The 13,626-nt window shown below is 41.5% G+C and overlaps 1 protein-coding gene across 2 annotated transcripts in view; it reads left to right on the forward strand.

The window, feature by feature from the left end:
* gucy1a2 (guanylate cyclase 1, soluble, alpha 2) overlaps positions 1-13,626 on the forward strand; it is a 54,708-nt gene that overhangs the window by 1,556 nt on the left and 39,526 nt on the right. Inside the window, exons 2-3 of one of the 2 annotated variants that reach the window (XM_017683251.2) lie at positions 6,875-6,936; positions 9,280-9,395. In XM_017683251.2, the coding sequence (XP_017538740.1) occupies positions 6,875-6,936; positions 9,280-9,395 (178 nt within the window). The remainder of the gene's footprint in view (positions 1-6,874; positions 6,937-9,279; positions 9,396-13,626) is intronic. The other variant, XM_017683252.2, reaches the window with a different exon arrangement.

A 13,626-nucleotide genomic window follows, 5' to 3' on the forward strand; every position in this document is an offset into this window, starting at 1 on the left:
GATGGTTGCTCTGGTATCCTGAGGGTTGATATGAGGTTGCTAGGTGACTGCTGATGATGCTATGATATCATACTTCGTTGACCCTCTTTTGTGTGGTGTTTCCATGGCAACGACTACCTCAAATTTACTCAAGTTTACTCAAGTTCAAGTTTATCTCAATTTTACTAAAAGGCAGATACATAAAAGCCATGTTTTACTGTTTAACTGTCAAGAAAAAAATTTACTCTGAAAGGAAAAATCTTATTTGAAGTCTTGTTTGCGCTGAGAAGGTCACACTGAGAAGGTCACGACCTGAAGCCAACTATTTGTTCAGTTTATAGGCAAAATTCCTTCAAGACAGAAATCAAAAAACTATCTGGGGTCAGGCAACATTTCTTTTTGATCATTAAAAGCAGTTTATATGTAATGTTTGTAAAAAGGTAAAATTAATTTGTCGCCATATATATATATTCAGATAAGGTTTAGGGGGTATAAGTAAGTAATGTCTCCCACCCATTGGAAAAATTCAACATTTCAATTAATAATTGACTGTGTATTGTGTAATTTGTTTACTTATTATTATTATTTTTCAAACACGTTTCTGTTCTTGAGGCTGCTCCACTCACTAGCAGCTAATGCTACGATGAATGTTTAGATTATTACAGAGATTACAGATGTAAATAATATAGGAATATGTAGAATATAGGATGCTGCATGTTCAGCTGCGTTATAAATTGGAGGGAGATTAATATTTGTATTAATATTAGGGATGTAACAGTACAGTGTATCATATTGTATCATATTTTATTGCAATGTATTTATTGTGTTGTATTGAAGTAAGTCCGAATGTGTCAAATTGTCTCCAACAGTGTCAATTCATATTGTATTTTAATTCATTGTTTCGCAGTGTATTGAACTCTGTCGCAGTGTATCATACTGTATCACAGTGTATTGAACTCTGTCGCAGTGTATCATACTGTATCACAGTGTATGGTACTCTGTCGCAGTGCATCATATTCTGTCGCAGTGTATCATACTCTGTTGCAGTGTATCGTACTGTATCGCAGTACATTGTACTCTGTGGCAGTGTATTGTACTCTGTTGCAGTGTATTGTACTGTATCGCAATGCATCGTACTCTGTCACAGAGTATCGCACTCTGTTGCAGTGTATTGTACTGTATCGCAGTGTATTGTGCCTTGTTGCAGTGTATCATACTCTGTCATAGTGCATCATATTCTGTTGCAGTCTATCATACTCTGTTGCAGTGTATCGTACTGTACTGCAGTACATTGTACTCTGTTGCAGTGTATTGTACTCTGTTGCAGTGTATCGTACTGTATCGCAGTGCATCATACTCTGTCGCAGTGTGTCGTACTCTGTCGCAGTGCATCATACTGTATCGCAGTGCATCATACTCTGTCGCAGTGTGTCATACTCTGTCGCAGTGCATCGTACTGTATCGCAGTGCATCATAGTCTGTCGCAGTGTGTTGTACTCTGTCGCAGTGCATCGTACTGTATCGCAGTGTATCGTACTCTGTCACAGTGTGTCGTACTCTGTCGCAGTGCATCGTACTGTATCGCAGTGTGTCGTACTCTGTCGCAGTGCATCGTACTCTATTGCAGTGCAACATACTCTGTCGCAGTGCATCATATTCTGTCACAGTCTATCATACTCTGTTGCAGTGCATCGTACTGTATCGCAGTACATTGTACTCTGTCACAGTGTATTGTACTCTGTTGCAGTGTATTGTACTGTATCGCAATGCATCGTACTCTGTCACAGTGTGTCGTACTCTGTCGCAGTGCATCGTACTCTGTCGCAGTGTGTCGTACTTTGTCGCAGTGCAATATAATCTGTCACAGTGCAGTCTATCATACTCTGTTGCGGTGTATCGTACTGTATCGCAGTACATTGTACTCTGTCACAGTGTATTGTACTCTGTTGCAGTGTATTGTACTGTATCGCAATGCATCGTACTCTGTCACAGTGTGTCGTACTCTGTCGCAGTGCATCGTACTGTATCGCAGTGCAACATACTCTGTCACAGTGTGTCGTACTCTGTCGCAGTGCATCGTACTGTATCGCAGTGCATCGTACTCTGTCGCAGTGTGTCGTACTCTGTCACAGTGTGTCATACTCTGTCACAGTGTGTCGTACTCTGTCGCAGTGCATCGTACTGTATCGCAGTGCATCGTATTCTGTCGCAGTGTGTCGTACTCTGTCACAGTGTGTCGTACTCTGTCGCAGTGCATCGTACTGTATCGCAGTGCATCGTACTCTGTCGCAGTGTGTCGTACTCTGTCACAGTGTGTCATACTCTGTCACAGTGTGTCGTACTCTGTCGCAGTGCATCGTACTGTATCGCAGTGGATCGTATTCTGTCGCAGTGTGTCGTACTCTGTCACAGTGTGTCGTACTCTGTCGCAGTGCATCGTATTGTATCGCAGTGTGTCGTACTCTGTCGCAGTGTGCTGTACTCTGTCGCAGTGCATCATATTCTGTCACAGTCTATCATACTCTGTTGCAGTGTATCGTACTGTATCGTAGTGTATTGTGCCTTGTCGCAGTGTATCATGCTCTGTCGCAGTGCATTGTACTCTGTCGCAGTGCAATATACTCTGTCACAGTGCATCATATTCTGTTGCAGTCTATCATACTCTGTTGCAGTGTATCGTACTGTATCGCAGTACATTGTACTCTGTCACAGTGTGTCGTACTCTGACGCAGTGCATCGTACTGTATCGCAGTGCATCGTATTCTGTCGCAGTGTGTCGTACTCTGTCACAGTGTGTCGTACTCTGACGCAGTGCATCGTACTGTATCGCAGTGCATCGTATTCTGTCGCAGTGTGTCGTACTCTGTCACAGTGTGTCGTACTCTGTCGCAGTGCATCGTATTGTATCGCAGTGTGTCGTACTCTGTCGCAGTGTGCTGTACTCTGTCGCAGTGCATCATATTCTGTCACAGTCTATCATACTCTGTCGCAGTGCATCATATTCTGTCACAGTCTATCATACTCTGTTGCAGTGCATCGTACTGTATTGCAGTACATTGTACTCTGTGGCAGTGCATTGTACTCTGTCGCAGTGTGTCATACTTTGTCGCAGTGCATTGTACTGTATCGCAGTGCATCGTACTCTGTCACAGTGTGTCATACTCTGTCGCAGTGCATCGTACTGTATCGCAGTGTGTCGTACTCTGACGCAGTGCATCGTACTCTGTTGCAGTGCAACATACTCTGTCGCAGTGCATCATATTCTGTCACAGTCTATCATACTCTGTTGCAGTGTATCGTACTGTATCGCAGTACATTGTACTCTGTGGCAGTACATTGTACTCTGTTGCAGTGTATCGTACTGTATCGCAGTGTATTGTGCCTTGTCACAGTCTATCATACTCTGTCACAGTGCAACATACTCTGTCACAGTGCATCATATTCTGTCGCAGTCTATCATACTCTGTTGCAGTGTATCGTACTGTATCGCAGTACATTGTACTGTGTCGCAGTGTATTGTACTCTGTTGCAGTGTATTGTACTGTATCGCAATGCATCGTACTCTGTCGCAGTGCATCGTACTGTATCGCAGTGCATCGTACTCTGTCGCAGTGTGTTGTACTCTGTCACAGTGTGTCGTACTGTATCGCAGTGCATCGTACTGTATCGCAGTGTATCGTACTGTATTGCAGTACATCATACTCTGTCGCAGTGCATTGTAATGTATCGCAGTACATCGTACTCTGTCGCAGTGTGTCGTACTCTGTCACAGTGTATCGTACTGTATCATTTTGTGTAGCGAGTATCCTGTTGTATCAAAATGCGTTGTGTTGTATTGCAGCATATCGTATCGCTCTATATCATACTGTCTTGTATTGTATTGCATTGTTTCACAGTGAATCGTACTGTATCATATTTTGCTGCATATCACATGGGTTCACAGTGTGTTGCATTGTGTTGCAGTTTATCGTATCAAAACGTATCGCATTGCATCACATCATATGATCATATGCATTGTACGATATTGTATTTATCGCAGCATAGATAGATAGATAAATAGATATTTACTTACTTTATTGATACCAAAGGAAATTCAGTAGCCAGTATCAGTCACACAACACAGTTGTAATAATAAGGGTGATACAATATAAAGAGAAACAAAAAACATCTACAGGCATGTATATGACTAGAAATATACAAAAATATGCGATATTCTACAGCAGTATGTTTTTTCTCTGCTGAAGATACAGTTTGATACAGTGCACTAAAATTCAACATGCTGTGATACAATATAATATGCTACAATACAACTTGACACAATATAATACACTGTGATATAATATGATACACTACAAAACAACTTGACACAATATAATACACTGTGATATAATATGATACGCTGCAATATAATGATACACTATGATCTAAATTGATATGCATAATATATTTTATAAATTTCATCACAGTTTATAGCATTTTATCAACTTGTAGCGAATCATGTTATATCAGTGTGTATTGTATCAAGTTGTATTGCAGTGTACTGTATTTGATCACAGCGTATGGTGTTGTATCACATAGTATTGTAGCACATCGTATTGGATCACTGTATAACACAATGTATCAAATTTGTTTATAGTGTATCATATTATACTGCAGGCTATTGTATCATATCAAATTGTTTTGTAGTGCATCATATTGTATCACAGTGTATTATACTGTGTCAATTTGTATCTGCAGCAGAAAAAACATGCTGCTGTAGAACATGATCCTGTTTTTTCATAAGTTTCCTCCCCAGTGTAGGGCCTCTATAGTGGCATCTTGCACCATTGAACACACCTTTAATCATTGTAGTCTTTTATATCGGCGTGCACAGAAAGTAGCGGCAGTACACATGTAGTTCATTCCACTTTGGTTTTTTACTGCTATAGAAGCTTGTACAGAAAGCAGTGTGTTCTGTGGGGCTTGTGGGGCTTTTGGCCAGCAAAATGACCCCCTGACATGTGGCTGGTGTATGTGTCAACGGTTCAGCTCTGGTGAGATTTTTATTGGACAGTTTCACGAATACAAAGCTGTGCTAATAAACGCAGTTTTAGGACCCTACATGCCCCACTGGGGACCACAGAACCGTTGACCCACAATCACCGTGTGGTTGAGTGTAAACTGCAGTCTGAGGAGTAAAGCTGGCTTTAGAGTACAGACTGTATATGAGGACAAACCATCCTCTCTCTCTCTCTCTCTGTCTGTCTCTGACCTCTGCTATCTCTGGACGCTCTCTAACCAACTGTGAAACACACTGCAGCTGCCCCGCCGGACACACACACACACACACACACACACGTTTTTATATAATTTTTATGAGTCAGCGCCTCTCTCTCTCTCTCTCTCTCTCTCTCTCACACTCTCTCCCTCTCTGTCCGTCTGTCTATGTGCTTATCTCTGAACACCGGCTCTTTTAGAGTGTGTGTGTGTGTGTGTGTGTGTGTGTGTGTGTGTGTGTGTGTGTGTGTGCGTGTGGCTGAATGTTTCTGCATTAAATCAGGTCTGTGACCTTTTCATGCACTCAGTGTTTTGCATGTTCTACTCTTTCAGAAAGTGTGTGTGTGTGCTGTAATAGTGTGGAACCTGAGCAGCGTTATAATTCACTGCAAACTGGCTGCTCATGAGGCTTAGAACCACATAGAACCACACAGATCCACATAGATACACACAGATCCTCATAGATCCACATAGACCCACATACATCCACGAAGATTCACATAGATGCACACAGACCCAAATAAACCCATATAGCCCCAGATAGAACCACATAGACCTGTATAGACTCACATAGAATCATATAGACACATATAGACACACATAGAACCACACAGACCCATACAGACCCTCATAGATACATACAGACCCACATAGACCCACATAGAGTCATACAGACCCACATAGATCCCCCTAGATCCATATGGACCCACATAGAGCCTTATATATACATATAGATCCACATAGACTCATACAGATCCACAAAGACCCACATAGACCCATATAGACCCACATAGACCCATATAGATACACATAGACCCACATAGACACATAGAGATGCACCTAGACCCATTTAGACCCATATAGATAAATATACATGCACCTGGACCCATATAGACCCATATTGATACATATAGATGCACATAGACCCATATAGACTCATATACATGCATATAGTTTCACATAGACCCACATAGACGCACACAGATAAATACATATCCACATAGACACATATATAGACCCACATAGACCCTTATAGATACACATAGATCCACAAAGACCCACATAGACCCATATAGACCCTTATAGATGCATATAATTTCACCTAGACCCACACAGATGCACACAGATAAATACAGATAAACACAGACACATATATAGACCAACATAGAGCCTTATAGATACACACAGATCCACACAGACACACATAAATACACACATACCCACATAAACCTCAGACTCAGGGAAACCCACATAGACACATACAGACCCACATACACTCAGAGAGAGGGAGTGCACTGCACACAGACGCCGCTGATGTGAGATATTGATTGTGGTATTGATTGATTGACAGTGGATACACTGTAGTGTGGTTATTGACTCTGTGGGGAGCGATCAGATGTTGCTGGGGTGTTAATGTGGTTTTAAACTGAATTGATGTCTCTCCTCTGGAGAATATACACAGACAGGAGTATGTGTCTGTGGGAGACAGATCACTACCAAGTGAATCTAATCACCAGGCGTAAGCTAACACCAAGTGAAAGCTAACCACCAAGCGAAATGATCATGAAGACGATGTTAATGTTTTCCAATGGTCTTCTTCACTGTAATGTTGTGTTTATTGGTTTTGTTGTTCTTTCAGACGCAGACGATTCAGCAGGCTCTGCAGAGAACTGTGGAGTTCTACAGGCACAGAAATATCAGGTACTGCACACACAAAGGCCTTTTCATCTGATACTGGTTAGCAAAATTTATTTTTGTGTTTCTGATCAATTTGGATAAATTATTGGCAATTTCATCGTAGAACAAACAGATTATATAAGTGATGTTACCAATGAAATATTAAAGGGGGGCATATCATGGTAAATTGAATTTTACTCACTTTTTAAAAGAGTTTGTTTTACTATATGAATACCGTTGAAGTTTGTAAACCATGCTGTTCAGTCCCCAGTACACATGATCTATATATATTTTATATATATATAATAATATTTATACATAAATATATTTATACAGTACTGTGTGAAAATTTTAGGCATCTAAGAACATTTTTAAACAATTGACCTTTATCACAATATACATTAGAATAAAGTCATATTCATAATTCAAATAAACATAAAAACAATAAAAAGTAACAAGAATTTCTTGGGTCCATATTTTTCCTTGACACTTTCTCTGCCGCCATATATATACACACACACCATACTTCCAAAAGTGTTCAGTCAGCCATTCAAATAATTGATTTCAGGTATTCCAATCACTTCCATGGCCACAGGTGTATAAAATCAAGCCTCTAGGGCTGCAGACTGTTTTTATATATATATACACTGCTCAAAAAAATAAAGGGAACACTCAAATAACACATCCTAGATCTGAATGAATGAAATATTCTCATTGAATACTTTGTTCTGTACAAAGTTGAATGTGCTGATAACAAAATCACACAAAAATCATCAATGGAAATCAAATTTATTAACCAATGGAGGCCTGGATTTGGAGTCACACACAAAATTAAAGTGGAAAAACACATGACAGGCTGATCCAACTTTGATGTAATGTCCTTAAAACAAGTCAAAATGAGGCTCAGTATTGTGTGTGGCCTCCACGTGCCTGTATGACCTCCCTACAACGCCTGGGCATGCTCCTGATGAGGTTACGAATGGTCTCCTGAGGGATCTCCTCCCAGATCTGGACTAAAGCATCCGCCAACTCCTGGACAGTCAGTGGTGCAACGTGACGTTGGTGGATGGAGCGAGACATGATGTCCCAGATGTGCTCAATCGGATTCAGGTCTGGGGAACGGGCGGGCCAGTCCATAGCTTCAATGCCTTCATCTTGCAGGAACTGCTGACACACTCCAGCCACATGAGGTCTAGCATTGTCCTGCATTAGGAGGAACCCAGGGCCAACCGCACCAGCATATGGTCTCAAAAGGGGTCTGAAGATCTCATCTTGGTACCTAATGGCAGTCAGGCTACCTCTGGCGAGCACATGGAGGGCTGTGCCGTTACTGACCCACTGCCAAACCGGTCATGCTGAAGGATGTTGCAGGCAGCAGATCGCTCTCCACGGCGTCTCCAGACTCTGTCACGTCTGTCACATGTGTGAACCTGCTTTCATCTGTGAAGAGCACAGGGCGCCAGTGGCGAATATGCCAATCCTGGTGTTCTCTGGCAAATGCCAAGCATCCTGCATGGTGTTGGGCTGTGAGCACAACCCCCATCTGTGGATATCGGGCCCTCATACCATCCTCATGGAGTCGTTTGTGCAGACACATGCGCATTTGTGGCCTGCTGGAGGTCATTTTGCAGGGCTCTGGCAGTGCTCCTCCTGTTCCTCTTTGCACAAAGGCGGAGGTAGCGTTCCTGCTGCTGGGTTGTTGCCCTCCTACAGCCTCCTCCACGTCACCTGGTGTACTGGCCTGTCTCCTGGTAGCGCCTCCAGCCTCTGGACACTACGCTGACAGACACAGCAAACCTTCTTGCCACAGCTCGCATTGATGTGCCATCATGTGCCCTACCTGAGCCACTTGTGTGGGTTGTAGAGTCCGTCTCATGCTACCACGAGTGTGAAAGCACCACCAACATTCAAAAGTGACCAAAACATCAGCCAGAAAGCAGAAAGGTACTGAGAAGTGGTCTGTGGTCCCCACCTGCAGAACCACTCCTTTATTGAGCGTGTCTTGCTAATTGCCAATAATTTCCACCTGTTGTCTATTCCATTTGCACAACAGCTGTGAAATTGATTGTCAGTCAGTGTTGCTTCCTAAGTGGACAGTTTGATTTCACAGAAGTTTGATTTACTTGGAGTTATATTGTGTTGTTTAAGTGTTCCCTTTATTTTTTTGAGCAGTGTATATATCGGTGAGATGGAGCAACCAGACCAGTACAGCTCAGTAACTGAAACGGGCAATTAAACTGATAACACTCACTGTATTTAATAAAATTTAAAAATTTAAGTTTTTGAAAGTCTAATTTGTCACTGGCCCCTATATATTGAGCATATATATATGTGTGTGTGTGTGTGTTTGTGTGTGTGTGTGTTCAGCAGTGAGGATGGCGCTGAGGAGAAGTGTGTGTTAGAGAAGTGTCCATTTATAAACTCGCAATCCGATGACCAGACTGACATCTCAGGAATACTGCAGTACACCGCCGCTATAGTGGGTACGTACACACACGCACACACACGCACGCACACACACACAAACTCTCTCTCTCTCTCTGTCTCACACACACACACACACACACACACACACACACACACACCCTAACTAACTAACTCTCTCTCTCTCTCTCTCTCTCTCTCACACACACATACACACACACACACGTTTATTTACATTGTGCTGAATGATGGATTTTGTATTGGTATGACAGTGTGAGAGGGTTCCATTGAAAAACGGCAGCAGCCGCAGGTCTAATGAAGTCTTAGTTATTTAACACTGTTAATCAGCTGTAAGTGAGGAAATGTGTCTGCAGTCCAACACTCAGTGCTGACCACTCACACCTGCAAAGGTGGACGTGCTGATCTGGGAAAAACCAAAGATCTGCACCTTAAAGAGAAAATAAAAGCATTTCAGTCGCAATAGCGGTGCTGGTCATTTATGGCCTTAATGGATCTTTATGTTCTGTTGGATGTAAATTCAGGCTGTGTTATTGTTTCTCAGCGCTGTGCTAGGGTTCTGCAGGACTGTTAGCATCCTGCAGTGTTACGCTCGCAAGTTAATCTCACCTTCTGTATTGTATTAGCGTCCTACAGCATTCTGGGATTTCTTTTTAGCGTTGTGCAGCATTGTGGGGTGTGCTGTTAGCGTTGTACAGATGTACAGCATTCAGGGGTGTTTTATTATTCTACAGCATGCTAGAGTGTTTATTAGTGTTCTACAGCATTCTAGTTTTATTACCGCATTTTGTCAGCATTCTGCTGCGTTCTATTAATGTTCTGTTTGTGTTCTGTATGAAGCTCTGTTAACTCGTCCTCCTCTCTTCTCTGTTGCTAAGAAACCAGCACAGCTTTACAAATGATGACGATCAGCTCGTGAACTGAGCGGCCTGATCTGCTGTTAGATGGTGCTATGTGTTCCTCCTGATCCGTGATTTGAGGTTCTAGTTTCGACCACAGAGAGCTGAGGAATTTACCAACCCACACAGTGTGTGAGTGTGAATGTGTGTGCTGCAGTACAAAGTTGTTGGGGGGGTGGGGGTGATGTTCTGAACATACTGTACGGTAATTCTATGATTTGTGAGCCATTTGTTTCTCACTGATGTTACATTCAGAAATATGTTTGTACAGTAAAACATATTTGAATAGCATTGTACAGCACTCTGGAGTGTTTCATTAGCATTCTACAGCACTCTGGAGTGTTTTAATAGTATTCTACAGCACTCTGGAGTGTTTGTCACGTTCTACAGCACTGTGGAATGTTGTATTAGTGTGCTACAGTGCTCTGGAGTGTTTTAGTAGCATTGTACAGCACTCTGGAGTGTTTTTATTCAGCATTCTACAGCACTATGGAGTGTTTTATTAGTGTTCTACAGCACTCTGGAGTGTTTTATTAGCGTACTACAGCACTCTGGAGTGTTTTAGTAGCATTGTACAGCACTCTGGAGTGTTTTTATTCAGCATTCTACAGCACTATGGAGTGTTTTATTAGTGGTCTACAGTATTCTGTAGTGTTTTCTTAGCATTCTACAGCACTCTGGAGTGTTTAAGTCACGTTCTACAGCACTGTGGAGTATTGTATTAGTGTTCTACAGCGCTCTGGAGTGTTTTAATAGCATTGTACAGCACTCTGGAGTGTTTTATTAGCATTCTACAGCACTCTAGAGTGTTTTAATAGTGTACTACAGCACTACTGCACTATGGAGTGTTTTATTAGCGTTCTACAGCACTCTGGAGTGTTTTATTGGCGTACTCCAGCATTCTGTAGTGTTTTGTTAGCATTCTACAGCACTCTGGAGTGTTTTAATCACGTTCTACAGCACTCTGGCGTGTTTTACTAGAGTACTACAGCACTCTGGAGTGTTTTATTAGCGTACTACAGCATTCTAGAGTGTTTTATTAGCATACTACAGCACTCTGAAGTGTTTTAATCACATTCTACAGGATTCCGGAGTGTTTTGTTAGTGTTCTTAAGCACTATGGAGTGGTTATTAGCATTCTACAGCACTCTGGAGTGTTTTATTAGCATACTACATCCCTCTGGAGTGTTTTGTTAGTGTTCTTAAGCACGATGGAGTGTGTATTAGCATTCTGCAGCATTCTGGAGTGTTTTATTAGCATACTACATCCCTCTGGAGTGTTTTGTTAGTGTTCTTAAGCACGATGGAGTGTGTATTAGCATTCCGCAACATTCTGGAGTGTTTTATTAGCATACCACAACACTCTGGAGTGTTTTATTAGCATACTACAGCATTCTGGAGTGTTTTATTAGCATACTACAGCATTATGGAGTGTTTTATTAGCATACCACAACACTCTGGAGTGTTTTATTAGCATACTACAGCATTATGGAGTGTTTTATTAGCGTACTCCACCATTCTGGAGTGTTTTATTAGCATACTACAACACTCTGGAGTGTTTTATTAGCGTACTCCACCATTCTGGAGTGTTTTATTAGCATACTACAACACTCTGGAGTGTTTATTAGCATTCTTAAGCATGATGGAGTGTATATTAGCATTCCGTAGCATTCTGGAGTGTTTTATTAGCATACTACAGCATTCTGGAGTGTTTTATTAGCATACTACAACATTCTGGAGTGTTTTAATAGCATTGTACAGCACTCTGGAGTGTTTTAATAGCATTGTACAGCACTATGGAGTGTTTTATTAGCGTTCTACAGCACTCTGGAGTGTTTTATTAGCGTTCTACAGCATTCTGGAGTGTTTAAGTCACGTTCTACAGCACTGTGGAGTGTTGTATTAGTGTTCTACAGCGCTCTGGAGTGTTTGAATAGCATTGTACAGCACTCTGGAGTGTTTTATTAACATTCTACAGCACTCTAGAGTGTTTTAATAGTGTACTACAGCACTACTGCACTATGGAGTGTTTTATTAGCGTTCTACAGCACTCTGGAGTGTTTTATTGTCGTACTCCAGCATTCTGTAGTTTTTTGTTAGTATTCTACAACACTCTGGAGTGTTTTAATCACGTTCTACAGCACTCTGGCGTGTTTTACTAGAGTACTACAGTGGAGTGTTTTATTGGCGTACTCCAGCATTCTGTAGTGTTTTGTTAGCATTCTACAGCACTCTGGAGTGTTTTAATCACGTTCTACAGCACTCTGGCGTGTTTTACTAGAGTACTACAGCACTCTGGAGTGTTTTATTAGCGTACTACAGCATTCTGGAGTGTTTTATTAGCATACTACAGCACTCTGAAGTGTTTTAATCACATTCTACAGGATTCCGGAGTGTTTTGTTAGTGTTCTTAAGCACTATGGAGTGGTTATTAGCATTCTACAGCACTCTGGAGTGTTTTATTAGCATACTACATCCCTCTGGAGTGTTTTGTTAGTGTTCTTAAGCACGATGGAGTGTGTATTAACATTCTGCAGCATTCTGGAGTGTTTTATTAGCATACTACAACACTCTGGAGTGTTTTATTAGTGTTCTTAAGCACGATGGAATGTATATTAGCATTCCGCAGCATTCTGGAGTGTTTTATTAGCATACTACAGCATTCAGGAGTGCTTTATTAGCATGCTACAGCATTATGGAGTGTTTTATTAGCATACCACAACACTCTGGAGTGTTTTATTAGCATACTACAGCATTATGGAGTGTTTTATTAGCATACTACAACTCTCTGGAGTGTTTATTAGCATTCTTAAGCATGATGGAGTGTATGTTAGCATTCCGCAGCATTCTGGAGTGTTTTATTAGCATACTACAGCATTCTGGAGTGTTTTATTAGAATACTACAGCATTCTGGAGTGTTTTAATAGCATTGTACAGCACTATGGAGTGTTTTATTAGCGTTCTACAGCACTCTGGAGTGTTTTAATAGCATTCTACAGCACTCTGGAGTGTTTTATTAGCGTTCTACAGCATTCTGGAGTGTTTAAGTCACGTTCTACAGCACTGTGGAGTGTTGTATTAGTGTTCTACAGCACTCTGGAGTGTTTGAATAGCATTGTACAGCACTCTGGAGTGTTTTATTAGCATTCAGACATTCAAACAGCACTGTGGAGTGTTTTATTAGCATTCTACAGCAGTCTGGAGTGTTTTATTAGCATACTACATCCCTCTGGAGTGTTTTGTTAGTGTTCGTAAGCATGATGGAGTGTATATTAGCGTACTACAGCATTCTGGAGTGTTTTATTAGTGTTCTTAAGCACGATGGAATGTATATTAGCATTCCGCAGCATTCTGGAGTGTTTTATTAGCATAC

This window comes from Pygocentrus nattereri, chromosome 17, assembly GCF_015220715.1.
Source record: "Pygocentrus nattereri isolate fPygNat1 chromosome 17, fPygNat1.pri, whole genome shotgun sequence".
Taxonomy (NCBI): domain Eukaryota; kingdom Metazoa; phylum Chordata; class Actinopteri; order Characiformes; family Serrasalmidae; genus Pygocentrus; species Pygocentrus nattereri.